General features: G+C 40.4%; 2 protein-coding genes across 3 annotated transcripts in view; one reads left to right on the plus strand and one right to left on the minus strand.

Annotated features, from left to right (window-relative positions):
* The first annotated feature begins 274 nt into the window (after positions 1-274).
* zgc:92429 (uncharacterized protein LOC445063 homolog) lies at positions 275-9,545 on the plus strand. Its single transcript, XM_068307877.1, has 11 exons — positions 275-490; positions 1,123-1,172; positions 1,271-1,327; positions 1,418-1,572; positions 1,802-1,905; positions 2,964-3,016; positions 4,255-4,325; positions 4,617-4,719; positions 5,175-5,294; positions 5,636-5,698; positions 5,802-9,545. The coding sequence occupies exons 1-11, from the start codon at positions 427-429 to the stop codon at positions 6,234-6,236; spliced, it is 1,275 nt and encodes a 424-aa protein (XP_068163978.1). The 5' UTR covers positions 275-426; the 3' UTR covers positions 6,237-9,545.
* Positions 9,546-9,565: 20 nt separating this feature from the next.
* si:dkey-172j4.3 (diacylglycerol kinase delta) overlaps positions 9,566-25,931 on the minus strand; it is a 50,186-nt gene continuing 33,820 nt past the window's right edge. For both annotated transcript variants that reach the window (XM_068307878.1, XM_068307879.1), the window contains 25 exons: positions 25,331-25,463; positions 24,742-24,848; positions 24,436-24,561; positions 22,909-23,011; positions 22,663-22,822; positions 22,430-22,538; positions 21,232-21,371; positions 20,619-20,706; positions 19,979-20,070; positions 17,955-18,054; positions 17,460-17,525; positions 16,253-16,424; positions 16,014-16,112; positions 15,735-15,819; positions 15,539-15,646; positions 15,335-15,431; positions 15,131-15,238; positions 14,919-15,032; positions 14,456-14,590; positions 13,729-13,892; positions 12,777-12,882; positions 12,024-12,113; positions 10,831-10,944; positions 10,630-10,744; positions 9,566-9,870 (listed from right to left, as the gene is read on the minus strand). In XM_068307878.1, the coding sequence (XP_068163979.1) occupies positions 9,818-9,870; positions 10,630-10,744; positions 10,831-10,944; positions 12,024-12,113; positions 12,777-12,882; positions 13,729-13,892; positions 14,456-14,590; positions 14,919-15,032; positions 15,131-15,238; positions 15,335-15,431; positions 15,539-15,646; positions 15,735-15,819; positions 16,014-16,112; positions 16,253-16,424; positions 17,460-17,525; positions 17,955-18,054; positions 19,979-20,070; positions 20,619-20,706; positions 21,232-21,371; positions 22,430-22,538; positions 22,663-22,822; positions 22,909-23,011; positions 24,436-24,561; positions 24,742-24,848; positions 25,331-25,463 (2,784 nt within the window). In that variant the 3' untranslated portion in view covers positions 9,566-9,817. The remainder of the gene's footprint in view (positions 9,871-10,629; positions 10,745-10,830; positions 10,945-12,023; positions 12,114-12,776; positions 12,883-13,728; positions 13,893-14,455; positions 14,591-14,918; positions 15,033-15,130; positions 15,239-15,334; positions 15,432-15,538; positions 15,647-15,734; positions 15,820-16,013; positions 16,113-16,252; positions 16,425-17,459; positions 17,526-17,954; positions 18,055-19,978; positions 20,071-20,618; positions 20,707-21,231; positions 21,372-22,429; positions 22,539-22,662; positions 22,823-22,908; positions 23,012-24,435; positions 24,562-24,741; positions 24,849-25,330; positions 25,464-25,931) is intronic.

Raw genomic sequence — 25,931 nt, forward strand, 5'->3', positions numbered from 1 at the left:
CAGCTATAACACCCTACAAGGAAGGATAATTTTAGGATCAACTTAAAGCAGGAGAAAGACAGGAATTCAGGATGTTGTCGGTTCTATCGTGGCAGCAGCAGACCCGCCTCTGACAGCCGACACTCAGCGGCAGGAATGTCAAACCCCCACCTCCAGATAAGATTTGACAGCTGTAAATTGAGAGGGAGAAGAAGAGGGAGGTGAAGCTGCTATTTTTATCGTTTGATTCACCCAGGGGCCAAAAAGAGAGAGAGAAACAGAGAAGAGATCCTCCTCTTCTGTCCCTGATCTCTCACCCCGTCTGGTCGCTGCTCCTTTCTGGTTGACTGGAGAAACTTCTGGACGTCCAACCACAGCAATAAAACCAGGAAGATACCCGAACAAGACACTGACCTAAGATCAAATCACACCGACCGACAGGCCGACATGGCTCTTCTGTGCTACAACAGAGGTTGTGGAGTTACTTTTGACTCTGACAAGAACAAGGATGGTAAGATCCTGTCTTCCTCCTCTACCTGCTCTCTCTATTTAATATCTAACCCAGGCTGGGCTGGTTGGTTGGTTTAATATTAAGTAGATGAAGCCTCAGAGGAAGTCCATATGAAGTGAAGTCTGTACACATGGTAGCTAAAGTAGCCAAAAAAATACCTTCAAGTTGACTTGAATGTTGTTGGTATGAGAGCACCTCACTTAGTTTGAATTAACTGCTTAAATAAACCAGATTTTATGATCTGGACTTGGTCTCTGATTGGGTCGGCGTGAGTTAGCTTAGCATATAGCATAGGCCATGTCTCCCAGAAACCAGCTTCCATTTTTGGGCGACCACTCTGGTGACAGCTGCATGCATGCTGACTCTCTAAGAAAAAAAGTAAAAGACATGATTGTAGAGGAGATGACTGTGGAGAACGGATAATTGATTATTTTCCTTAATTTTGTCTTTTATTTAGTTTGATGTTTAAAGGTTAGATGTTTTTTTTGTTCAGAAAACGCGCGGTATTATTGAAAATCCTTTTTACGTGAATCAGTTTTGGATTTTGTGTCAACGTGATTATTTTGTAATTTGACTTTTAGGAATAAACAATGTTAAAAATCTAAATGTAATCTCTGTCTCTCCTCCGAAAGATTCCTGCCTCTTCCATCCTGGTGTTCCCATTTTCCACGACGCTCTGAAGGTATCACCAATAAGAACAGAACAAATTCAAGAAGCTCCACTTTTATTTAGCTGGATTTCAAGCTGTGGTTTTTTTTTTTGTGTGTGTCTTTCCTCCAGGGATGGTCCTGCTGCAAGAAAAGGACAACAGACTTCTCAGAATTTCTCTCCATCCAGGTAACGACAGCTTGAACAAAATCAAAGCTCCACTTGGGAAGAGAGATAATATTTACGTTCATAAACGTGAGCGCTCTGCTCCAACCGTAGGGCTGCACCCGCGGGCGCCACAGCAACGAGAAGCCCCAGGAGCCTTTGCGACCGGAGGTGTCATCAGACAAGGGAGGGATTAAACCCACCAATGGGCCAGAAATAATCTACCAGGGACCCAAATCTGCAGAGAAGCTGCAGAAAGAGAGACCCAGGTGCGCTTGTAACTCACACCTCTTGCTGTGATTTACATAAGCTAACCACATGCTTGCAGCATCTCTGTAAGAATTCATTCTTAGAGGTCATGACCCTGCTGCCTGCAGCATTCCTGGAATAAATCCTTTAATGTATAACAAGATGTCTCTTCTCCATGTATCTGAGCTCGTGACTTCACAGATTTGTGCTAACATGAATATGTGTGTGTGTGTGTGTGTGCGCGCGCAGTTCAGACGAGGCCAAGACCAAACTCACCCCCAAGGTGTCGGCGTCTCTGTTTCAAGTGCTGGAAAAACAGGATAGCGGCAAGAAGGCAGAGAAGGAGAAGCGCGGTCAGTGCGTGTTTTTTCCTTATTTTTTTTGCTGTTCCTGAACACAACTCTGGTTTCAACAAGGAAATAAACAAACAAAACATTATTTGTAGAAGGGGAGACTTTTTACTGTACAGTAGTCAAATCATAAAGATATCATTTATTGTAAAAATTTTCTTAAACCCAGAATCAGCGTCTCAAAACAGGGTTGTAAAATCAAGTAAACTTTTTATTTTACAGTATATTTGAAAGTACCGAGCGGAATATTTGTTTTCAAATTCAATTAAATTTATTCAAGCTCCATGCTCTGATTTACAAGAAACTTTAGTTAAAGTTGAAAATACACTCAAGTTGAACTCAAAATACATTAAAGTTGATACTTTTTCAAACAAAATCAAGTATCTTATGTAGATACAGATAGACTGATTCCATTACAAGTGATGCAACAAGTAAAAAAAATAATCAATGGATGCAAGTAAGGATCCTGAAACTCTTAAAACTAGATTTGCTGCACTAGATTTGTCTAAAATCTTTGCCATATATGCGCTTGGAAGAAGTTAATTTGTGCCTGAAACTGGTTGAAATGTGTGAAAATGTATAGTTGTTTTTTTTTTGCAGTGTTCCCTCTATGTTGTGTCTAAATGTGAGTGTGAATAAATGTGTATAAATAAGCGTTTTGAATTAGCTTATCCCAGAATTCATCCGTTTTTATTCATTTCCATATCACACTTACACTTATTTTATATTTGTATTTTTATGTTCATGTTGTTGTCTTTTGGGGTTTTTTTGTCAGTCATTGTGTTTAATTTAATGTCTTAACTTAAAACACTTTAAGCTGCATTTCTTGACGTTGTACGGATAAAGTTTGTTATTTTTTAATATTACACACACAAAAAAACAGTCCTGGAAATCATTTGGCATAAATTCACTACACCTGTATAAATTCCTGTTTTGTCTCATACAAAAGTGTGATGATAAAGAGGATATTTTTTCCAGTGGGTGATGCTGTTGGGATTTCCTCATGTATCCTCTCTCTTTCTCTTCTTCTCTTTCTCTCTCTGTATCTTCTCTTTCCACAGAGAGTCAGACAGTCATGCCGGGGACCCGATGCAAGAACGCGGGATGTAAAACGGTGAGTGTTTAGAGTGATTCTCTTCTGTCGTTACTCAAAATAGTTGGTTACCTATCTAATCCATCATCCTCACTTTTGACAGACGCCCAATCGTTCGTTCCTTCAGTTTTAATGTTTATTAACAGCTCCATCTAGTGGCCGAAACCAGCACAACATCTATGAACCAGTCAAACTTTCCAAGGCTTTCTAAATTCTGTGAAAATCCCAGAGAGGGTTGTTTGGTTATTATCTATTTTATAAATAGTAATATTTATTTCATTAATAGTTACTATTTATTTCATGACTTTTTTCTGTTAAGATTCTGGAAAAGTGATAGAAGTTGTTTCTTTACGTTGGTGGATTCCAGCATCCTTAACTTTACTTCACGTTCATGATAGCAGTAAAATACCAATTCCTTCACACTCGGACCTTTTTTCTGCACGTATTTGACTTTGTCATTCAGGAAACAGCCTGAAAATTGATGAGAGGAGTGAAAAAAGTTGTGTGGCCCTTACAGGACAAGTTTGGAGACCCCTGCCTTAGATTTTTACGTTGAACCATCTTCCTCAGAGGCGGTCCTGGCTACATTTGCACTCCAGGCGAACCATCCCCAAACTAAACACCAAATGCAGTCGTCTTCTGTAGCTTAGCAAATATATTAGCAAAAGGTTAATAGCCTATAAATAACTTATTTCTGTTTCCCGTTTCTCTTCTTTTTCTAACCTGGGCGCCTGATGGCTTCTTTGGTCTTTAAATTTGATCCATGATATTCATTTAAAACTCAGCATCACACAACCTTTAACATTAATTTTTGCCAATACCGACCGTTCACCCGTCAATCAACTGGAGTCACGTGACTTAAGCAAATTACCGTAGATTTTTTTTTTTTTTTGCATGACCCAATCAATTAAGTGTAGGCTAATGGGTTTATATTCATATTGAAAATCAATTTATTTGGAGGCAGATTGAGTCTAGTCTGTAATGCTACACATGATTCTAAAAAGATAACGATGATGGAAAAGATGGAATTACTAAAGAAAATAGGATAAGGTTATTCTTTAAAGCAAAAATCATGAACTGTTCCAAAAGCTTTAACCTCCTGGCTGCTGGTAAATCTATCCTGACCCTGTCTGCAAAACCAACGACCCCACCCGGGCTCCTGAACCTGAGCTTTAGAGATTCAAACAAACCCCTGACCTGCTGAGACCTGAAGAGAGATTATAATCTGTGACGCGTTATTGATCATCTCTGTGTTTCAGGTTTATCAAGGCCCAGAGACGGACACGGAGGCCTGCACCCACCACCCCGGAGGGCCCGTCTTCCATGAGGGGTGAGATATTTCCAGCTCTTCACTGTGGATATTAATGAAATTGAGAAAAAATTTACCGCAATAAACTCATAATCACAATCTATGTTTGCATAATTCTATTATTAGACTTAAATGAGTTCGCGTCTACAAAGGAGATAAGCAAACAAAAGGATAAATGAAGGCCATGTTTGCGAAGCGAGAAACATGAAAGATGAAGCTATTAATCAGACTATTAATTCGAGAAATAAAAACACATCTGCAACACGACAGACCTTGAAAAAGTAAATCAAACCGTGTCTGATCTTTGTTTAGGTATAAGTACTGGAGCTGTTGCTGCATAAAGACGGTAGATTTCAACGCTTTCCTGGACCAGAAGGGCTGCAGCACAGCCAAACACCGCTGGGTCCCCAAGCAGGTACCAGGAGTACATGAGGAAGAGTCAGATTATGTTCTCACCAAACAAGTTTTCCACTGGGATTCATCAAATATTCAGAGAGAGTTCAGTCTGTTTTATAGAGATATGAAATTACGTCGTACAAAGAGCACAATTTGCAGGATGTGTCACCAGAAATAAACTCGAGGGCTGACAAAAATCTTTTGTCAAGTCGTTTAACTGATGTTTCATATGAGGTTTGATGCACACAGCTTCTATTTTAATTTTAGGAAGAATTTTCCGTAATTTCTACACATGAAAAGTGACTGATTATCATACTGTTAAAAATCAAATATTTACTTTTGAATAAGAGGAGCCAGAATATACCAGAATATCAGGTCGGAATATCCTGAGGGGTTTTATGTTTAAAAAAAAAAAAAAGTCTTCAGAGATCCAAACGTTTTTCCTCGTGACCCGGTATTTACCTGCGGTTCCAGGACAAGAAGAAGGTGGCGTGTCGACACGACTGGCACCAAACAGGAAGTAATGTCGTCGTGACGATTTACGCCAAGAACGCCAACCCAGAGCTGACCTGCATCGAGGCCAACCGGACAGTGGTGAGTGTTGTTCATACACACACACACAAACACACACACTGCATTGACTCGTCACTAGTGAACGTGACGAGTCATTTGTTGAGAAAATGCTGTCTAATAAATCATCCTTTGTGAGACTAATTGGCGTATTGTTGGGTAATTAAATCAGCTTCAGAGAAACATTAGGGGTCATTAATAAGAGGGAGCGACAATTTACCCTTTACTTTATAATTTATAACTGTCAATCACGCAGTAAACAAACATCAGGGGTCAAATTAGCAATAGTTACAGCTATACAACTTTAGAAAGTCTTTTTCCTTGTGTTCTGTTTTTAATCTACATTATTTTTTTCTTCCTCTCAGCTCTCCTGTCAAATACAGTTTGAAGACAATAAGATTTTCAAGAGAGACTTTCATCTTTGGGGGGTCAGTACCTGAGGAATCCATGTTTAACTCATCTCCCCAGTAGACATAATGTGATTATATGTTCGTAAAAATTGTCTTTTTTTTTTTCCGGATTCTTCATCAGGTGGTGAATGTCAAAAAGAGCTCAGTCAACATGGTCCCATCGAAGGTGGAGATCACCCTCTTTAAGGCCGATCAGGTGGCCTGGGGTAAACTGGAGGACCCCAACTACAAACCTGCACCCGAACCCGAGGAGAACCCCGCTGAACCCAGCGAGTCGTACAAGCCCGACTGGGACATCGACGACGACGACATCAGCGACTCGGACGACGATTGGGCCTACGACACGCCGCAGAACAAAACCCAGCAGGTCAAAAGAGAGGAGGAACGAAAGCGGGAGGAACAGGAGCAAAATTCACAGAGGAAAGAGGTGGAGGAGGAGATGAAGAAAGCGATGGAGGAAAGGAAGAGGGCGGAGGAGGAGAGGAAGAAAATAGAGGAGCAGAGGAGGCAAGAAGAGGAAGAGGGGGGATACGAAGACATGCCGGATCTGGAGTAACTCCTGAAACCAACAGGTTTGACCTCCGTATTCAGAAATGAGACGGATTCTCCTGCAGTTATTAGCCGGTGACATTTATTTTTTTAATTACAACCTTTGAATGAACTAAGATGTGGAAACATATTTACCCTCTGACCTGCTTGACTACGAGCCAAGATAGGATCATATGAAATAGAAGAAAACACATTTTCTATTTGTTAGAAAAGTTTTTTATGTGTTTTAAAATGTGTAAAATGCAAGGAAATTTTTCTTTATCTTTACAATTCCATAGCAATTTTAATACGTAAACTCATGTTGCACTTTCATCAAATTCTCGTTGTCAGCAGCATTTGAAAAATACCCAACGGATTTTCATAAACTTTGGTCAAAAGGTTTAATTTTGGGCATTTTTGAACATTGCTATAGTGCTTTTTTCTCCCCACCTTATTCAATTATGCCCAAACTGTTTCGCCATCACCATAAAAGTGGGTGGAAAAGTTGTTCAAAAGGAGTAAATTCTGCAATGTGGATGCATGATTTCTTTCCTCCAGCCTGCATTTGGAGTGACTGTTTCTGGTTGACTGTACCTCTGAGAGTTAAATGCATGCACAAACTTCATGAACAGATTAAACCAAAGGACACCAGCTTCACACTTCAATAATTCTTTTAATCTCCAAAGGGTTGCACTGACTTTCTTTGTTACACACTGCACACAATTACACAATAAAACACCTCGCAACGTACAAGGTCGTGCAACATCGAGTCTGGCTTCCAGAGTTACGCGCACGGTCTGATCGGAGGTCGTGTTCACATACGTCATTTATAGAATACTGCTGCACAAACATGGCAGAGCGACTGGAACCACTGCAGTTTTTGCATTTTTCTTTTCAGCTCTGTTTATCTACTTGGAAGTTTCAGTCAAAAAAACACAACAAAAACCCAACAATATAACAAAGACAACCGAAATAATTAAATTAAGGGCAATTAATATGTTTCTAATCTCAGCATGGCTTCCACAAACAGGAGTTGTGTTCATATTCAGCACTTAAAATGCTCTTTTAAGCACAAGGTGGTCTTGATATTTTTTTAAAAATCATACAAAGAAAACTAAACATAGGCTGACTATGACTCTTTTCTTATAACACTGGAGAATCCATTCAAACGTGACTTAACCGGATCTCTGTTAGCGTCTCAGAATCACAACCACTGACGTAATAAACATTTGCGTTAACGTTATTATAGACTTTTCATTCTTTTACATTTGATTAGATATATTACATTTCGTCGACACACATTTGTCCGTATACATTTTTCATAAATAATTTTTTTTTTTTTGTCACAAAATAAAAAAAATACTCATACACACACAAATGTCGTTTTCCCCTTTGAGTTTGTGTCTTCGTAAAGTGCAAGGCAAGTAGTTAACGTAGTTTTTGAAAGTTGTGGAGTAGCAGCGCGACAAGCCATTTGTGCGTCACGACGTATGGAGCTAAGGTTTGAGTCATTTTGTACTTTTTTTTTTAATCACTTTTGAGATTTTAAATTAAATTTTAAAATTAAATTTAAAAAATTTCACATTGTTACTGCCTTATAGAGTGTTAGCGGAAAATAACTTAGTTTCATGACGTGTGTAGCCCAGCTTAAGCACAGCAAGCAGAGGAAATAGTTTAGTCGCTTTAAAACGCCAACAAATGCCAAGTTTTCTTAATCCATAATCAGTGTGTATTTAATTTGTTTGTAAAACAAGCAAATGTTTTCCACATTTACGACTTCTTAATACAGATGCATATATTTTAATACAAAATAGAAAAATAAAATAGAAAGCTTCACGATACTTCCATTTTCTTTTCTTTTCTTTTTTTTTTTGCTATGATAAATTAAACTAAGCTCATCCAAGAGCTTTCCCTTTCTACGTCTTCCCTGAGAGCACAGACATGAACAGATTTTGCTTTAACACAGCAAATAAGCCACTTTTTTCCCCACAAATGTCTGACCCTCAATAGCATTTCCTCCGGAACCGTTTTAGCTTACGATCGCAGATCATAATGATAATAACGTAGTACTAAAATAAATAAGAGACATGAAATCTTGGGATCTGTTTGAATAGACAGGGTTTAAGTCACTACTCTCTCCTGAAGTTTGGATGCAGTCAATATATTTAACAGATAGTTGTTGTTTTTTTTCCGTTTCGTTAAAATGTGTTTAAAAAACTTTTTAATGCAGCAAGCAAGTTGAAAATAACCCCACCACCCCCATCCCCCAAAAAGAAACCAAAAAAAAAAAGAGCAAACAGCAGCGATCCCAACAAACAAGCTAGAATGGACCATTTCGAGGCAACTGGAGCCCTCAGTGTGAGGCGAAGAAAGAAAGGCTAAGTTTGCATGCAGGGACGCACGAAAAAAGGAGCTGAAGTTGAGTTTTTATGGAAGGTGGAAGCAGCAAAAAGTTGATAATAACATCAAACAAGCAACATCAAATATCCTCCGATTCTTATATTACATTTACGAGATTATATGGCAAAAGAACGACAAAATGCACTGAGTGGTTGTAATGTTTCGTTAAACGCATCCTTGGTGATTCCTCCTTCTGTAAACACCTTCAACATCCCCCACCCCAAAAAAAAAAAAAGAAAGAACACAATCATTTCATTTGAACCACAACCAAACAGTAAAATGGGTCAAGAAAAATAAAATAATGTGTTAGACCTTTATAATAGATGAGTGTACTGTACTCCAGAGTCTTTTCACAAGGTTGAATTCTAGATGAAATGGCTCATCTTAAAGGACGTTATTTTTGCAGTGTGGCTGCATAGCCTCGGGTTGCACCAGTCAGACAACAGACTATTAAAGAACCACAACAGTAGAACCATTTAACGTTATCATTATTCACAGATTAATTCAAGTCCACACAAGTACATTCCTCAGTACTTTTTTTTGTTTTTTTTTGCAACGTTAAAGATAAAGACCAACAAGTTCAGTTCAGTTCAGTAGACGATAAGGTTGAGATGTTTGTTCATTTTTGTTGCCGTTAAGAGTTTCCCATGGCAGTAGCAACAAGAAATAAAATACTCTTCAAGAGTCTTCCAGAAAAAAAAGAAAAATTAAAGGCTATTCAAAAACTCAAGAGCAAAAAAAAAAAAAATTGTAAAAGTTTCGAGAAAATATCGTAAACAACGAAACGACTGATGTAAAATAAGACGGTTGCGCTCGTCATGCGAAAGAGAGCGCCACGTAAACACGACTCGTCATCCAAAAGAAATAAGAAGGATGTTTGCGAGGGGACGCATTCGGTTTCCAAACCTTTCCTTTTTTGGAGCTGCTTCAGGGGGGGTGGGGGGGAGCGACCCCCCCCCCTCCCGTACGTTCAAAATGATAAATAAAACATCAAGAAATAAACCTCCGAGCGACGTGGAGGAAGAGGATGAGGCGGTCAAACAAAGAGGAGAGAGCATACGATTCAGGTTTTCCTTCTTTTTTCCTCTCACCCCTTTCAGGCCACTGGGTATCACGATTTTAGAGGGGAGGAGGACGGGAGGGGTGCTCCTCACCCCTTGTTATAATGGGGGGGGGGGGTTGCAGTAATAAAGAACCCCAGTAAGGACTTCAGTTGCCTGAGGAATCGGTCTCACCAGGCCCGCCTTTGAGATCCCAAGTTCCTGCAGGAGAGAAAAGTTGAAACATTTTCCTTTGTGGACAAAATTCTACCAAAGAAAACCGATTAACACCCGAATCAATAAACCGATGAACAACAGGATCTTCCACAATCCTGGGCTCTGATTAATAGAGACTCTTAGCTGCCATGTACTTGGTATAACCTTCACGGCTGACTCTGCTCGGAAGTGGTTTGTGGTTTTGGCACGGCTCCACGTCGGTGTCAAGATGAATACATTTCAGATGCAGAGCGAACAAAAAGAATCGGAAGCGGTTCGAAATCACAAGACTAGATCTGTCAGCCGAGGAGACGACGAGCCTGAAACGTTCCTCGACGACGGGATCTCTTAATAGATGTCACGCTGAGGTTGTGAAGCATGATCCAAAAAAAAACACCACAAGGAGTGTTGTGATTGCTGTCACGCTTTGTAGAAAACCTGGAATCGGCGATGGATCACGCTCCTTAACAAACTGTTATCAATCACCGATTCTCAGCTTCGGCCGTGGAATTCTCGCCTCGCGGCAAATCAGGAGCTGTTACCGATCAGTTATTAAATGTCGCGTTTGGGCCCAATCCTGATACCACCGACTGGCTTTGAAAGTTTAACAGAAATGCAATTTATTTTTCTCAAAAAGCTCTGGGGGGGACTCAGTTTTTGGTTTTTTTTTGGGGGGGGGGGGGGGTTGTGACGGTACAACACAAATGACTGAACACGGCAAAGCAGGAATAGATCGGGAACACTTCTCCGATCCAAAAAGATCACCTGACAGGGAGCTGTTGGATTTCTGCTTGTGGAGCTTCTCTCTCTCCTTCTTCACCTTGGGTATGATTTTCAGCTTCATGTTGCTGCCGCCCTTCATGCTGACCCTCACCGGGTCCTACGTGGAACAGAACCAACAGGAAGTTGACCACAAACGTTCAGACGTGTTTGCGACTACTTGGGATTCGTCCACCTCCTCCTCACCTCCTCTGAACACTGCATCAGTGGGCAGATCCAGTGGATGTCGTCCAGCTTGTGGAGCTCCGTGCTGAGGCTGTTCAGGGTCAAGCGAAGCTCTTCTTCCTCCGGGGAGTCCGACTGCAGAGGATGAAGAGTTTACATCTTTAGTTTAAACAATTATTTGTAGTGATGAAAGATTAGATGGATCAGGGATGTCAAACCCATTTTCACATCAGCATGTCTGTCCTCAAAGGGCCAGGGGTAACTTATCAATGTAACTAAATGTAACTCAATACAATGTAAAATAAATGAAACTTTTCCCTAATATTAAATAATAATTTATTACTTATTCAAGTTGCAAACATTACAGTTGCATAAAAAATAGTAAATTAAAAAAAAAATAGCATCAAACACAGGTTAGGACATTAATTTCGTTCAAAAAGTTTTTGTCAAATTGGCTGAACTAATGCATTGTGGGAAATGTAGTTTTTTGTCAAAGCACATTTTTGACCTATTTATTTTTAGACACTGACGTTTTATGCTCTTAAGGGCCACATAAAATGATGTGGCGGGACACATTTGTCCCCCGGGCCTTGACTTTGACACATGTGGGATAGATGCATAAAAAAAATTTCATAGATTCACAGGTTGGTATACAAGGAACATCCACCCTGTGATTTGTTATTTTAAAGTAAGAAAGTGCTTTAGAACATTATGCAAATACATCCTGTTTACTCTCTTATCTATGTGTGTCTCATCACGGTTTGATTCAATCTCATCCGTCTCGTCGGAAATAAGTTTAAGGAAGAAGAAATCACTGCCCGGGGTCCATCGTTTCAACGCGTTATATTTAGATAAGATCAGCGAGACTTTCGTCTAGTTAGTTCAGTCTAGAATGGCCGATAAAGATTTCAAAAAAACCAACAAGATGGAAAAAGGCAGACCAGAGCGGATCAGAGCGGGAGATGTGTTTAGATAAGCTTCAGGTTGTTGCATGCATGTCACGCTTTGCACAGGCCTTGTCAGTTTATTTGCTCTTTCCGCACAAGGCCGTCCTAAATAAAAGGTGTAGAAGGGACGAAATGCTTAGGCAAATAAAAGACCGAACAAAGACAACAGCGGCAGAAGCTGAAATGTGAGACGCGAGCGTTTGGAGACAGACAGCGATGAGGAGAGATCGATGGAGGCAAACAAAGGGGATGAGCAGGAAATCGTACCAGTAGTTTTCCATCCAGCAGCATCCTCGTCTCCGCCTGGAGAACTTTACTGCTGTTGACGATTTCCACCGCCGTGCTTCGACTCAGACACTAAAAACACCAATTCATAAGTTGGTTTTATATTGTCAAGGCCAAACATGTATAGAGGTGAGGCTATTACATAAAACCCAGAACATTCAATTCAATTATTTTATTTTCCAGTGTGCGATGCAGTGAAACAAAAATTTTTTTTTAAAAATTTCCTCCTATTTTTGTGTTTCTTTACTATTTTTGCACAGTTTGAGTTTCCTTTAAATCAAGCATCAGTTTGCAAAAAATCAATCATGAAATTATAGCCTGTAAACTTCATCCGTTTGTCTTTTTTTTATAGTTTATGGACATAAAAACCAGCAGTAAATTCAGAGTGTGAACAGTAACAGATGACTAAATCACATCATCGTGATAATCATTAAAGGATGTTTAAAAGAACAACAAAGTGATCAAGAGTAGCTTCAGGGAGAATATTAGGAAATGAACAATTCATAAACTTCATTTTATCTGAAAAACCCTGGTTTTTGTTTTCCAAATGTCTGAAACTTTTTCCTCAGACTTCTTTTCCATCGGTGTTTTATTGATGCTTTTTCTTCCAAATTACCAGCCTGTAAATCTGCAACATCTTGCTGAAAATCAGTGAAATACTTTCTTTGCATCAGTCAAAGCAGCCATATGTGCGTCCATCTGTCTGCGTTCCTCCCTCGCTGCTTGGGTTCTTACCTCGGGGCTGGACAGTTTGGCCTCTGAGAGCACCAGGGCGGTGGCGTTGACGGCGTGAGCCAGCTCTTGCTCCACCAGCTTGTGGGTTTTGGCAGCCTCGCGGATCCTGGAGAGGAAAAAGGGAAGAAAATCGACTTCAAAGAGCTGTAATTATTATTTCAAACAGCTTGAAGGGGTACAATTATGGTGATTGCTTCAACAAGTTGCATCGTCTTGTTTAAGGGACAAAAGCCTTGTTTATCCCCACCTCCGAGGTCAGCTTGTTCGGATTCACTTCTTGGTTCTGATTTTCACTTGTCAGCTTTTTTTTCCCCCTCCTTCCCTTAAAAACATTTTCACCCTCAAATTACTCATTAAAAATTTTTTTTATTACGCTCTCAAATTTCTCCAATGTATTTTCTGCGACATCAGTAGAAACTTTTGATGAGTAATAAAAAGTAATTATCATCCTTCAAGAGGAGAATTTAGTTTTGCAAACATTAAGGATATAAACTAAACAAAAAACAGGTAGTGAAGTCCTCGAAGGTATAACTTAATGATGTTTTAAGTGTGAAAACAAGAGAGAAAATGTCTCATCGGTGCAACAGAGAAAAAGCAAATAAGGTAATTGCAGCGGGATGAAGAAATCCCAAAATGTAAAGCACAATCCTTGACCCGTTTTTTTTTTTCTGCTGAAAACAAAAACACACAAATGATCATGATAAAAGTTCATTATGTGTCTGCAAATATATTCCTGCAATGTTTTAAATTCTTATGCACCCTTTTCCTGTTTAAAACATTATATTGTGATATTAGAATTTACTAATACGTTTGACATCACAACCTGAGCAGGACGTCGATACATCGATGCTCTGACTTCAGACGAGTCAAAGTTATTTTTGACTCTTTTTGAGACTCCGATCAGTGAATAGTTCACAGGTCAGAGACTCCAGACCTGGACGGTTCTGCTCACTTGTTGATGAGGGTGTCGGCCACGATTCCCAGCTGCTGCACCTGAGCGCACTCCTCCTCGGTCAGGTACTCCATGGACTGCTGGGAGTTAAGGCGGGGCCTGCTGGCGCGGTAGCTGTCGAACTTCCTCTTGTCCTCCCACGACTTTAGCGTGCTCTCGAACGCCTGGTCGAACAAAGACGGCAAAAAAGGTGAGGCCTGAATCACCTGCTGCATTTCAAACACGTTATTTGACTTTTTTTTTTTCTCCTTTGGTGCTTTTTATTTAGACGCGAGTGGCAAACAGAGTGAACATAAAAATAAGAAGCTCAAGAACACGCATCAGTTTCACCCGAGAATCAAAATAAAACAATTTTGAAACAAAATGTGGTTTTATTATACTCAGATGTCAACATTTAATAACCTGTCAACACGTCAGGCAGACAAGCAGCAGGTACGACTCTCACTCCAAGCTTTACTGTCATTATTTGATGAGTAAAAATCACATTAAAGTGGAGAAAACCACCAAACCAGCATCTCTAAAAAAAATAAATAAAAAAAATAAATCTAATTTTTAAAAGCTTGAGCAGCAGCCAGAGAGAATATGGTAGCCGGGAATTTGATATGAGAAGAGTCAACAAGAAGGAGCTGGGAGGGGATCAATACTTATGAAAGGAAGAACATTTACAATCCATTTAAGATCAAAAATCTCGAGGTGAATTTCAATCGCGTAACGCGTCGGACATTACTCTGTCTCTGGTGAGCATCTGCGCCCTGTTCTTGTGGACGATCTGGACAATGCCCGGCGGCTGGATCCAAGCCTCTCCGTCCACCTGCACCGGGACGCCTTCCTCCCCCAGGATGGTGATCTTCACCTGCCGGCACTGAGGCGCAACGGAGCGGAAAACAACAGCTGTCAGCTCTTTGTTTCTTCTATGCGGTGAGAGTTTTTTTTAGATTTTTAAGTCTATTCCCTGCTGGGAGCTCCTCCGTCCTGTGCTGTCAGTCATTTCATCTGATCCTAAAACCTGCACCTTTTAAAGACGCGTTCTATTTTTTCAGCTTTGCACAAGTGCATGTGAAAATATTCCTGGTACTAAACTGCTACTACTGTTAACCTAGATTATTTATTACTTGATCAGCTGAATATCCATGGCTAACATGTTAGCTTGTCAGTAGGGCCTATTGAATGATTCTATCAAAATGAATAACCTGTGCGATGCGGTGATGCTGCAGGTTGATGACCCTTGACATGGCCATCTGCATGCTCCCAAACACCGCCACCACCTCCAGCTTCTTATCGTCGAACGATGGCGCACCGAAGTTCTGCACAGAGGAGATGAAGCACAAAATAATGCAGCAAATATCTCTCCATCGTACATTTAAAGCAATGGCAGCTTCTCTGTTTCTTCCTCAACACTCACATTATCCTCCTTGGTGCCTCCCCAGAAGTTGATGCCGCCTGCATAGCTGGGAATGTTGAGTACAGCCAAGCCCTGCAGACTGGGCAACGACATGGGAACGCCGTCACACTGAGAAAAAGAGAATGAGAGGAGAAGAGAGGAAGTTAAAAATCAGGAGACAAACAGCCGAGAGCGTTTAGTTTCATCTTCACACACACGCCTCACCTCCAGCTGAACTCGCTGCTCCAGGTTCTTGTACGTCTTCTGGACCAGCTCCTTGGTGCCCAGCACCCCGTACCACATCATGTTCTTGGTGCGGCTGCTGCAGGAGGACGTGGGGGAAGGAAATAATTTAGCAGTCATTTTTATTTCATCAGAATAAAACTTTTGATTTTTCAGAATTAAGCGTATGATGGAGTGTCTTCATACCTGCATTTCTTTGGGTGTTCGTCTCTCTTGTTGTTAAACTCCAGGGAGATCTTGGCGTCCAGACCGATGCCAAAGTAGTTGTTCATCACGCACTTCTCCGAACATTGCCTGCAAAATACAGAAAACGCGCCGATTGTTTGATGCGATTGCGCGTTGCTTAGCAACGACGGGTATGTGAAGGACACGCGTAACTTACACAGAGTCCTCGCTGAAGGTGACGGTGTGTATACTCTCTTGTTTCTCAAGGACGATGGGGGAGGTGGGACTCAATCCTCCTTGACCTGGATTAAAAAAAAACCAGCAGATCTCATGAGAATAGTTTCCCTTTCTGGAATTGACAAACTAATGTAGGAAATTGCGGGTATTTTATGAGGGAATGAGCCAAATTCAAACCTTTATAGCACAATGCTGTCGTCAGAATTTTAAAATGCTCATTCACATTTTCTTTGCAATTCAAACTGGAAGGGACGCTTACGTGGCTCAGCATCCTTCAGCTCCTCGCTGTTTTCTCTTTTGATGGAGGACATTGAAGACACCCTCTGGACCTGCGTGTGGCGGTTCTGCTCATCCACCACTGAAACAATGACATCAGAGAGCTGAATCCTTTTACAAAGCGGGATGCGATGACATCGAAATTGTGCCATAAGTAGAAAAAAAGAAAAAAGAAAGAATATCTAGGAACACAGAGTAAATCCACTCCGGGCTTCCACCGACCTTTCTCGGCCTGTTCGATGATCTGCCTCAGGGCTTTCTTCAGGCTGTTTGCCCGCAGCATCAGCTGCTCTTTCGACCGATAGGTTTTGCCCTCCGAGCCCGGCTCGCCGCCGTTTTCGCCTGGGGTCGAGGACTCGCTCTCCTGGCTGGGCATCGAACCGGCCGGCACCACCTGAAAAAGACAAGGAACGTTACTCTGGGAAAATATTACCTGTCACCATGGATCATTCCAAATGAATATCATATTAGATTATTTCATTTAAAGAGCTTTGGGAACCCCAGAGATATTAGCACATTCGAACTGAAGCATAAAAGTACTCATTCATAAAATAACATTTTACACTTCCTCTTTTTATGGAGCATCAACGTAGGACAATATCTCTCTTCTCCAACCCTCCAAGCAGTTAATAAGAAATGAAGTGCAGAGCTGAGAAAAAGGACTTCTATGGTTTATTTAGAAGAACGATTGTGTGACGTGAAGTTAAAAATCCGCCTCCACGTGTTCCACGTTGATATTCTGTAAGATTAAAAGACTGAGAAGCAAAAAAAACAACAACTTCACGTCGGTTCGGTTCCATCTCCGATGAAGACATTTCACTCATTCAGTGTCACTAAAAATATAATTTTTTATCCAAAATTTAAGTTGGGGAAGACAAAGGAAATTCTTTACAAGGAAGATGTGTTTTTATTTGTGTTTTTAAGCCAGGAATAAACGAAAGTAAGTTGGATTTTTGTCTTTTTAAAAGTGAAAGAGAAAGTTGAATTTGCAAAGAATGTGCGGTATTGGGTTAAAGGAAGTATTAGAGATTTTCCCCGAAGATGTTGACGGTTACCCATTATACGGTAATAAATTGACTCATGAACCTGTTAATCAAAGTGTTGCATTAGGATAAAATTTCAGGCAAAGGGTTAAAGTTTAAATTCAGGAAAAAATCTTTTCTTGTTGGGACAATTTCATTTAATATGGATTAGTATGATGAATAAAATACTTAGAATGAGTTTAAAATAACAAATGTCTTATATCCATAAAATGTGAACTTTTTTCTCATACTTTTCCAGATTCTTCAAGTCTGGTTTTGCTGCCAAAAAAAGTCGACTGGAACTTTTTTGTTTTGTTTTGTTTTGTTTTCAGTTTTGTCATTTGAAGCATGAACTCACTGATTTCAATTGCAAAATTCATATTGATTATAACTGACAGGGTTATTACCTGAGCCTCAGCCTCTTCGCTCAGAGCCTTGACGAGGGAATCGAGCTTTTCGTTCAGCATGGCGCACTGGGAGAACAGACGGACAGACGGAAATAGATTTTTATATTCTGTACAAGTTTATTCAAAGTAATATGACAGGAGTTTCACCGACGATTGATTCTCATTGGTGCGGCTGATTATTAAAACCTAGAACCAGAGTGAAAACCTCTCACTGAGGAGCTTTTATTATGTACAGCAGCTGTATTTCCCTTCTGGGCAACAATAAAGCGTCACATTATTTTGAAAGTGGATGAGAAAGGTTTGGAGGATTGGAGGTAATTTTCTCTTTTGGAAAAAAATCTTAAACTATAAGGAAACTATTTCTGATTCATTCACACACACTCCTACAGGATGCTGCCCACTGCTCAGTGTTGCACAAGTTGTTATGTAAACCTGGTCTCTCACACACACACACACACACACACACACACACACACACACACAAAACCGTTTTACCTTCTTTGCCATGGCATCTGCTTCTTCCTTGTTCTCCGTGGCTCTCTTGTACGCCTTCCCCACCTCCGCCACGAAATCATTCACCGTCCCACACAGAAACCTAACGGGGGTGGGGGGTGGGGAGGGAAAAGGGGGGTGGGGGGGTTGAAAAAATCTAAACGATCAGGTGAGTCACCGCCGTTCCCACAATGCCTGTCGGTTTACGCCGCCTCCACACACTCACTGTTTACTCACACAGGTGTTGCCTTGCCGTTGCGTGACTCAACAAGGGAGGGGTTTCTGTCTGATCTCACACCTCCTGCATTTTAGCAAACCCCACCCCCCCTCCATCCTCTAGAATAAACACAAAAAATCTCATTCCTCACTCCGGAGTCCCGTCCTCCGCTGACATTTATCACTAAAGCAGACACCAGGAAATGACAGATGGTTTGACAGCACGGTGTTAAAACTAATTTGTGTTAGTGGTTGGTGTTAACGTGGGGGGGGTGGGAGGGGAACAGAAGATGAATCAATATTGTGCCGTTGCTGCAGGCGGTAAGGCATTCTTGGAAAAGTTTGACTGCGAGATGGAAAACCTTGTTGTTTAGGCTGTACACTCACAGTGTTGCTTCTGCACACATGAAGAATTAATAATTGTTTTCGACGTTAAACGAGATGAGGACGTTCCTTCTTTCTGCAGATTTAGAAGGTCAAACCCATAGAACAAACTCCTCTTCTAATTTCGTGAGTGTTTAATTCATCTGAGTTAATGGGTTTGTTCATTCTTAAAGCTCTGTTGACAGACCTTAACGCTTTTGTTACTTCTATCCACAGAGCAGCTTTACCCTTATAATTTAACTTCTTGCACAGATTTTATAGATTTGCTTCCTTTTCCTCGAATCTTGCGCTTTATCAGTGAGCTATGTAGTTAAATCACTTCTATTTTAGGATCTGCGTTTTATTTTGAAATTTCCCCAGCGATCCTGACCTTCTGTTTGGCTCTTAAGGACATACTTTAAGCAGAGTTGCTTCAGATGGGTCCAGTGGCTGCATCCCAGCTGGGACTTCATCTAGCAGCGTCAGGAGTCCATCTTTATATCTTTGTCTTTTTATTTCTCACATTTTCCTCACGTCAATAAAACAGCGAGAGGCTGGGAAGAAAACAGTCTGAATGCCCTGGATTGTAAATGCGGAATGGGTAACAGCCGGTCTGAACAACAAGCCCTTTACATTTCACTTCTGGCATTACTTGATCCATTTTATTTCAAACTCCTCCCAGATGTCCTTACAGGCCTCCTTGCATGTGATTCTATCATCTGTCTGTTCTGTTCGCCTCCATTATTTTTCTTTAGGCTTGTTGGGGTGATAAAAGATTTTCTTCAGCAGCTGCTGAAACTTAAGTGAAGAGAAAAGTGAAATATTATGCTTTTAAAATTCACCTCCCAACAAACATGCTCCAAAATTTTGACCGCCACAATCCTCAAATCTGTGTCAACTATATTTAAAAACTATATTTTGTGCCTGACAGCAGTTTTACTTTCTTTGCTGCTGGTGGGACTTGACTCCCAACAACTACTTGAATTATCATCTCTCATGTTATATTCTCACATAAGCATTTCATAAGATTCCTGAGGCGTTTTTGAATATTCCGCAGGTCTCCGGTCGCCCACAGAAGCCGCAATTTAAAAGTGTTCTTTAAAGGCTGCTTAACTCCCCCCAGAGGACGACTGCTAATGTACGACTGCACGGAAGATGACCCCCGAAATACTGATTCATCAGTTTCTTTCACTTACAGCTGCCAAGAGCACTTAGTGTCCTTTCTGTGTGTGTGTGTGTGTGTGTGTGTGTGTGTGTCCCCAGAGGGAGGAGACAAAGCAAACAACATCGATATTCATCGACCACACATGCTTTCTCTCATCATCTTCATCCGCCATCTTCATTCTCATCTGCCGTCCCATGCCCCCCCCCTCCCCTGTTTCTATCTACTTTTCCTCTCCCTCCCTTCTTTTTTGTCTTTTTTGTTCTTTGTTTGTTTTCACACGTACTTGGCAGAGGAAATGACATCACTGTGTTTGTCCGAGTCCAGGATCTTGGCGAGGTGGGAGGCCACGGAGTCTGCATACTGAGTGATGTGAACCTGAGGGGGGGCGTGGGGGGGACAGAAGACTCATATTTAGACAATCTAACATTGTCCTGATAGAGGTGGCAGATTTTGACAATTACGTCACCTGAAACTGAAAATGAAATGCATGTCGATTCAGCTTCTGGCGTCTTTATGCTGACGCCTTTCCTGCCTGCCACGTGTTTCATAATCAGGAGATCATTCCGTCTCCTCACATTTGAAGTCATAAGAAAATCCAGTCTTTCCTGTTCTATCAACCATCTTCAAACTCTTCTATTTAATAAAAGAGGAATGACAAATCTTTTGTTTAACTGACTTTTAAAATCTACAAATGCTTCTCCAGGTGTGGTTATGATGTTGCAATTTACACTTTTAAAATCGGGAACTAAGAAATGTTACAAATTTTAATCTATACTCAGTGATATTTTGATATCTTTTACTCAAACTTGAAGGTACCGGAATAAATTTGATCATAATTATTTATAAAATAATAATGATCAAATAATGTTGATCTAATTCTAGTACACCGTCCATCAAATAGAAGGCCTTATAATTTAATTTACCTGCGGAGGAGAATCAAGGGTGTCGTCTTCTTTCATGATCGGTATGCGTTTAATGGAGGTGGGCACCTCGTACGTCATCACGCTCCACCTACAAAGTCGCACCAGGAAATTAGAGTAATTATCTACTAATTATCAGCTGATCAAATCAGAACAGGGCAGAATATTAAAATTTTTTTTTAAAAAAACAGCAACAGATGTAGACTGGAAACAATCAGCCCTGATGCTGCTCTATGTTATTCTCTGCAGGATTACAATTCACCAATATTGACGTTTAAGAATATTTCCCAACAGTATAAATAGAAAAGGCTCATAGTGCTTCTATCTAATTATCTTTATTGCTTTACTTGTCTGCTGCTCTTCAGAAGTATATATTCCCAAAGTGGATTTTGGGTATAGACAAGGTCAGATATTTGTATTTCTTCAAGCATTTTATTTTAGAAAATTTTTCTGGACCTTTTCATCTCCGTCATATGGAAAAAATACACAAAACCAAATTATTCAAAACTGAAATTCAACTAAACTACAAGGAAAACAAATCACAACCTTGCTGCAGATTAAAAGCATAAAATTTTGCCAGGTCTGTCTCTGCCATCCTCTCTCCCTCGGGTCTTACCGATCCAACATTTTGGTGGTGGCTCTCTCCAGCTTCTCCAGGATCTGCAGCAGCTGGGCATCATCATCGCAGAGGCCTCCCCAGCCCAGAACACGAGCCAGATCATTACCCGTACCCAGAGGAAGCACACCGAGCTGGCACTGCAAAGACAAAACAACCGGAAGGTAAATCGGCACATCGTCTGCTAAGAAGTTTATCCCGTTTTTAACTGTGCTTGTTCTCCAGGATCCTTTTAATGCTGTTTATCGGCAAAATTATGAAAAAGTATGACAAAAGTAAAGGAAGCCTTGTTTTGATCAGTTATCAATATTATAGTCATTATTCAATTACAAAATTCATGAACGTAGTTCATGACAAACCTCATCCTCTATGGCAAACATGTTGTAAATTTTTAATTACTGCAATAAAAAAAACAAAAACCCAAAAGATAATTTTATTAATATATGGTGATCAATGAACGTGATGTGATATAATAATATGCGGATCTACAGTGATTAGAGTAATTTAAAAGTGATTGGCACCCTTTAGCTCATCTGTTCAGTCTGACATGACCTGAAATTCTTTAAAACTGATTTGATATGCACTTATCTACAAAAATTAATTTAAATCAGAAACTATAAAATCAAATTAGCAGATCAATTCCATGACATTAATTAATTAGTTGAGACCTATGACTGCTGATTTTCATCATGTAATTACTTTCTCTTTACACTATTATCATTTCCTCTCTGCTAACATCTACTGATTTACTTCTTTTTTGACTTAAATTTTGAAAAAAAATAAAAAATCAGCAGCTTCCTGATTATTCACAACTTTCTGGTGGTAAATAATGATTTAGAAAAGTTGTAGACAAGAGCTAGGAGAATTATTGTATAACAAGGAGACACTGAATGAATCTTTATTGAGACAAAATTTTGTAAATTAAATGGCTCATAAATTCTCCCATATTCTAATAAAATATCAAAAAATAAAATAACGAAAGAATAAATCACGAACAACATCTAAAACTTTTTTAAAAAATTCTACAAATTAATAACTTTAAAACAATAGGAACAAAAAATTCAATTCACTCCATGAAATTAATGGAATCTGATGTGAATTGGAAAATTAAAACTTGATAAAAAAAGGATGACTAGAAAACAGGTAATTTTTCTTCATCACCAAACCATTGTCTCTTCATCCTCCTCCTCCTCCTCACCTGTTTATGGATGTTGAGTTTGTCCAGCTCAGAGAGCACCCAGCCCACGCTGCCATCTCCCCCGCACACCAAGATACGAAACGTCACAAACTTCTGGAAAAGGCGCAAGCTGAGGGATGGAGATGAGCGAAGAAATATGAAGCCATAGGAAATAGTGTTATAGTGTTCAAATTTAATAATGTGCTTGATTCGGAAAATACGATATTTAAAATAGAGAAAACAAATGTCAGTACCCGAGCTCTGGTCCTCCGTTCATCAGGTCAAAGACTTGAGCCGGGTTGAGAAGCTGCTTAAACTTGCGGAGGAACTTCACCCCCTGGTTGTCTCCGCTTTTGGAGTTGACCAGAACCAGGAGAGGACTGGTGCATGACGCGGAGGTGGCCTTCCAGAAGCCTGAACGAAATGTAGGAGAATAAACGTTGTGAATCATGACGGATTTGGAATTGTGTGTGTGCGTGTGTGTGTGTGCGGTGTCTCACCATCTGAGTCGATGCTGTTAAGTGCAGTGGGAGGAATGATTGACACCCTGCACTGACCCAGGGGGCACACCTTCCCCATTTGTTCTTTACAGCTGTTGTGGACCTGTAGGTGTCCACACATTCACACACAGTTAGCGGTCTCCATGGTAATTCTATATTTCTGCAGAGGGAGAAAGGTCGTTTCATCCCTCTGAAACCCACCAAATGTCAGTTCCTTAACCTTTACAAATACCACTATGATTCATTTGTGTTTCTTTGTTCGTGGACTGAGGATCAATTTAAAAAGATACTCATCCTTTTGCTAAATGGAAGCTCGACTTAAATCCTTGTAAGTGTTTTACAGACAGTCTCTTCCAGGACGTGTCCTCTGGACTTTGCTGCGTGGAATCTTTTATTGCCTCTGATATTTTTTTACAGCTGTGTAGATAAGGTTGTTTCTTTTACTTACACAACAAGATTACTGCACAGACTGCAGGCTTCACAAATGAATTCTGCTCTTTGTAACACCGCTAACATGAAGTCCCAAAGAAGCTCAGGTGTGGATTTAGAAAACACAGCAGAGTCAGGCTTTCGGTGATCTCGCTGAACACCGGAGCTCTTTGAACTGTTGTTATCAGAAAAGGTTGGGCATGTTCAGCCTCAAGGAAAAAAAACAACACAGCATGAGACTCCGATAAGGACTGCGACATTCGTTTACTTCCTTTAACAATGTGAAGAGACAACCAAAACAGTGCTTAAAGACACCAAAATAATCAGCAGAGCTGAGATAGTCTGAAGCACACTGTGATAATTCTGGTGATTCTGAACCGTGACACATTTTTTGCAGCACATGAAGCAAACTAACTCTCTATAAGTATGAAAATCGACTACAGGATTACTTCCACCCAGAGCTCTACAGGTTGCACTCAGCATTGTTACCATCCTTGGACAGGAAATGATTCTCTTTTATTATTATATTGCTCGAGGTGGTCAGATCATCGGGTCGGCAACCCCGCAGCTGGCAGAAATTAATCAGTCCTATTTAATTTTTCATTTCAACCTGCCCTCCTTCCCATCTGCTCGGGGACCTTTGCTGTCGGGTTAAGTGCCGTCCGATGACTGAAATGTACTTTTCACATCTTGGTTCCAGCAGGGAGTCAGGAACAATAAAAAGTTAGGGAGAACTTATCTTTTTATGCCCCCAGCTTTGACAAATTGGTGGAAAAAAACAGAATATAATTTTGAAGTGTTCATTAAGTAAAAGAATGGAAATCTGAATGACAGATTTTACTCTTTTATTTTCAGGACAGAATCCTTTTCTGCATTATCCTCAAAACCTTTTTAGAATGAAAGCCGGGAGCCAAAGATTTGGAAAGTTTAATTTTAAATCTGGCTCACGCCAGGCGTGACTTTCCCTCCTACACAAAAAAAATAATTTCTTAATTGAAAATGAAATTACAGTTGGCGGCTATTCCCTACATAAATAAAAACACTTATTTGACGGGACAGTGTTTTGAAAGCAGGGATGCTACAATCGATCCCACTTACGATGGCCTTGCACCAGAGACAGCGCCAGTCCTGCAGCCGTCGCACGCTGCCACAGTTCTTGTCACACACCACACACTTGGCGCTGACTGGCAGGTTGCCTTCAAGCCACTGGTGGGGCATGAACACCTGGGAGAAATAAGGAAATTACAGCCGACATGAGACACCAGCAGCATGAACTCGCAACAAATCGAAGCAATGCATGCAGGGATGCATCCTTTTTCAACAGGGGTTACGTATCATGACGCTCCCCTTGTGATCTCTACATTGATTTTGTTTAAACTCAAATGGATGAGTGTGATAACTCACCCCTTCCTCATCCTCAATGATATCGTTTCCTATGGAAGCCAGAGTGGTCCATTTGCAGTTGTTGGTGGAGCGAACGGCGCAGCGTTTATGAGCCTTGAACTTACAAACTGAAGAGGACAAATCAATAAATAATGCCTGTAGAAATGTGTTACTACAAATCTGAGATAAATGTAGAAAAATATTTATACAATTTACAAAACATGATATCTCTATCTTTTCCTTTTTTACAGGAAGTATCAGATGATGAAGATTCGAAACCTCTAGAAATCCTAAAAATTCCCCATGTTGAGATAATTATTATTACTGATACGACAGCAGAGGTGAATATATTTTATACAACTGACATTTGCAGATCAAACCGTGCAAAAGGGAGTTATAATGTTATTACTATTCATAGACTCATGATCTAAATATTTTTTTAATGCTATGAGTCAAGTAAAGACAAAAAGTCCCATTTAGAGGTTACTGGGTTTGAACTCCACAGAAATGTGTGTTCTACTGTGTGTATTTTGGCGTTTTTTCAATATATGTGAATTTGCCAGTTTGGGATCATTAAAGTGTATCTAATCTAATCTAATCTAATCCATACCTTCACAAGACAGGCCATGGGAGGTAACGCCTGGCAGAGCCTCTCTGCAGACGTTGCAGAACGTCGGTCTGGCGTGCGAACAGGCGTACCAGTTGTGCATCCCGGAGAAATGCTCCATGTTGAACTGGCTGGCCTATGGAAAGGAGAAATATGTAAGGAATCGCTAGAGACATCGAAGTTCAATGAGAAAGTGTCCGATTTAAGGTGGAAACACAGATATATGCAGCCCGGGGGTTAAGATGCCGAGTGGAGCGATGATTTAAATTTCATGCTAAGCTTCACAGCCAAGGGGAAACACGAGTAACAAAAATGACGTCAGTAGCACATACTGAGTTCTTTTGGTAAAGAATTGAGCCACATAAAGATAGAGACAACTTTCACACTATGGCTGTCTGGCCTGGCTAATATAAGTTTAACCTGAGCTTGAAAAGCTGGAAAAACTAGAGAGCAATCGTGCCAAACTTCCTGTACAAAAATCATTCCTTCCTTTTTTCCCCCCAAAGTGTTCAGAATTCGAGAGATAACACAATGCTGGCACTGAAATAAGGATGCTCCTCAGTTTTATCTGCGCCGTTAAAAACTTGCAGAAGAAGAAATAATG

The sequence above is a fragment of the Antennarius striatus genome, chromosome 23, assembly GCF_040054535.1.
Source record: "Antennarius striatus isolate MH-2024 chromosome 23, ASM4005453v1, whole genome shotgun sequence".
In the NCBI taxonomy this organism is placed as follows: Eukaryota; Metazoa; Chordata; class Actinopteri; order Lophiiformes; family Antennariidae; genus Antennarius; species Antennarius striatus.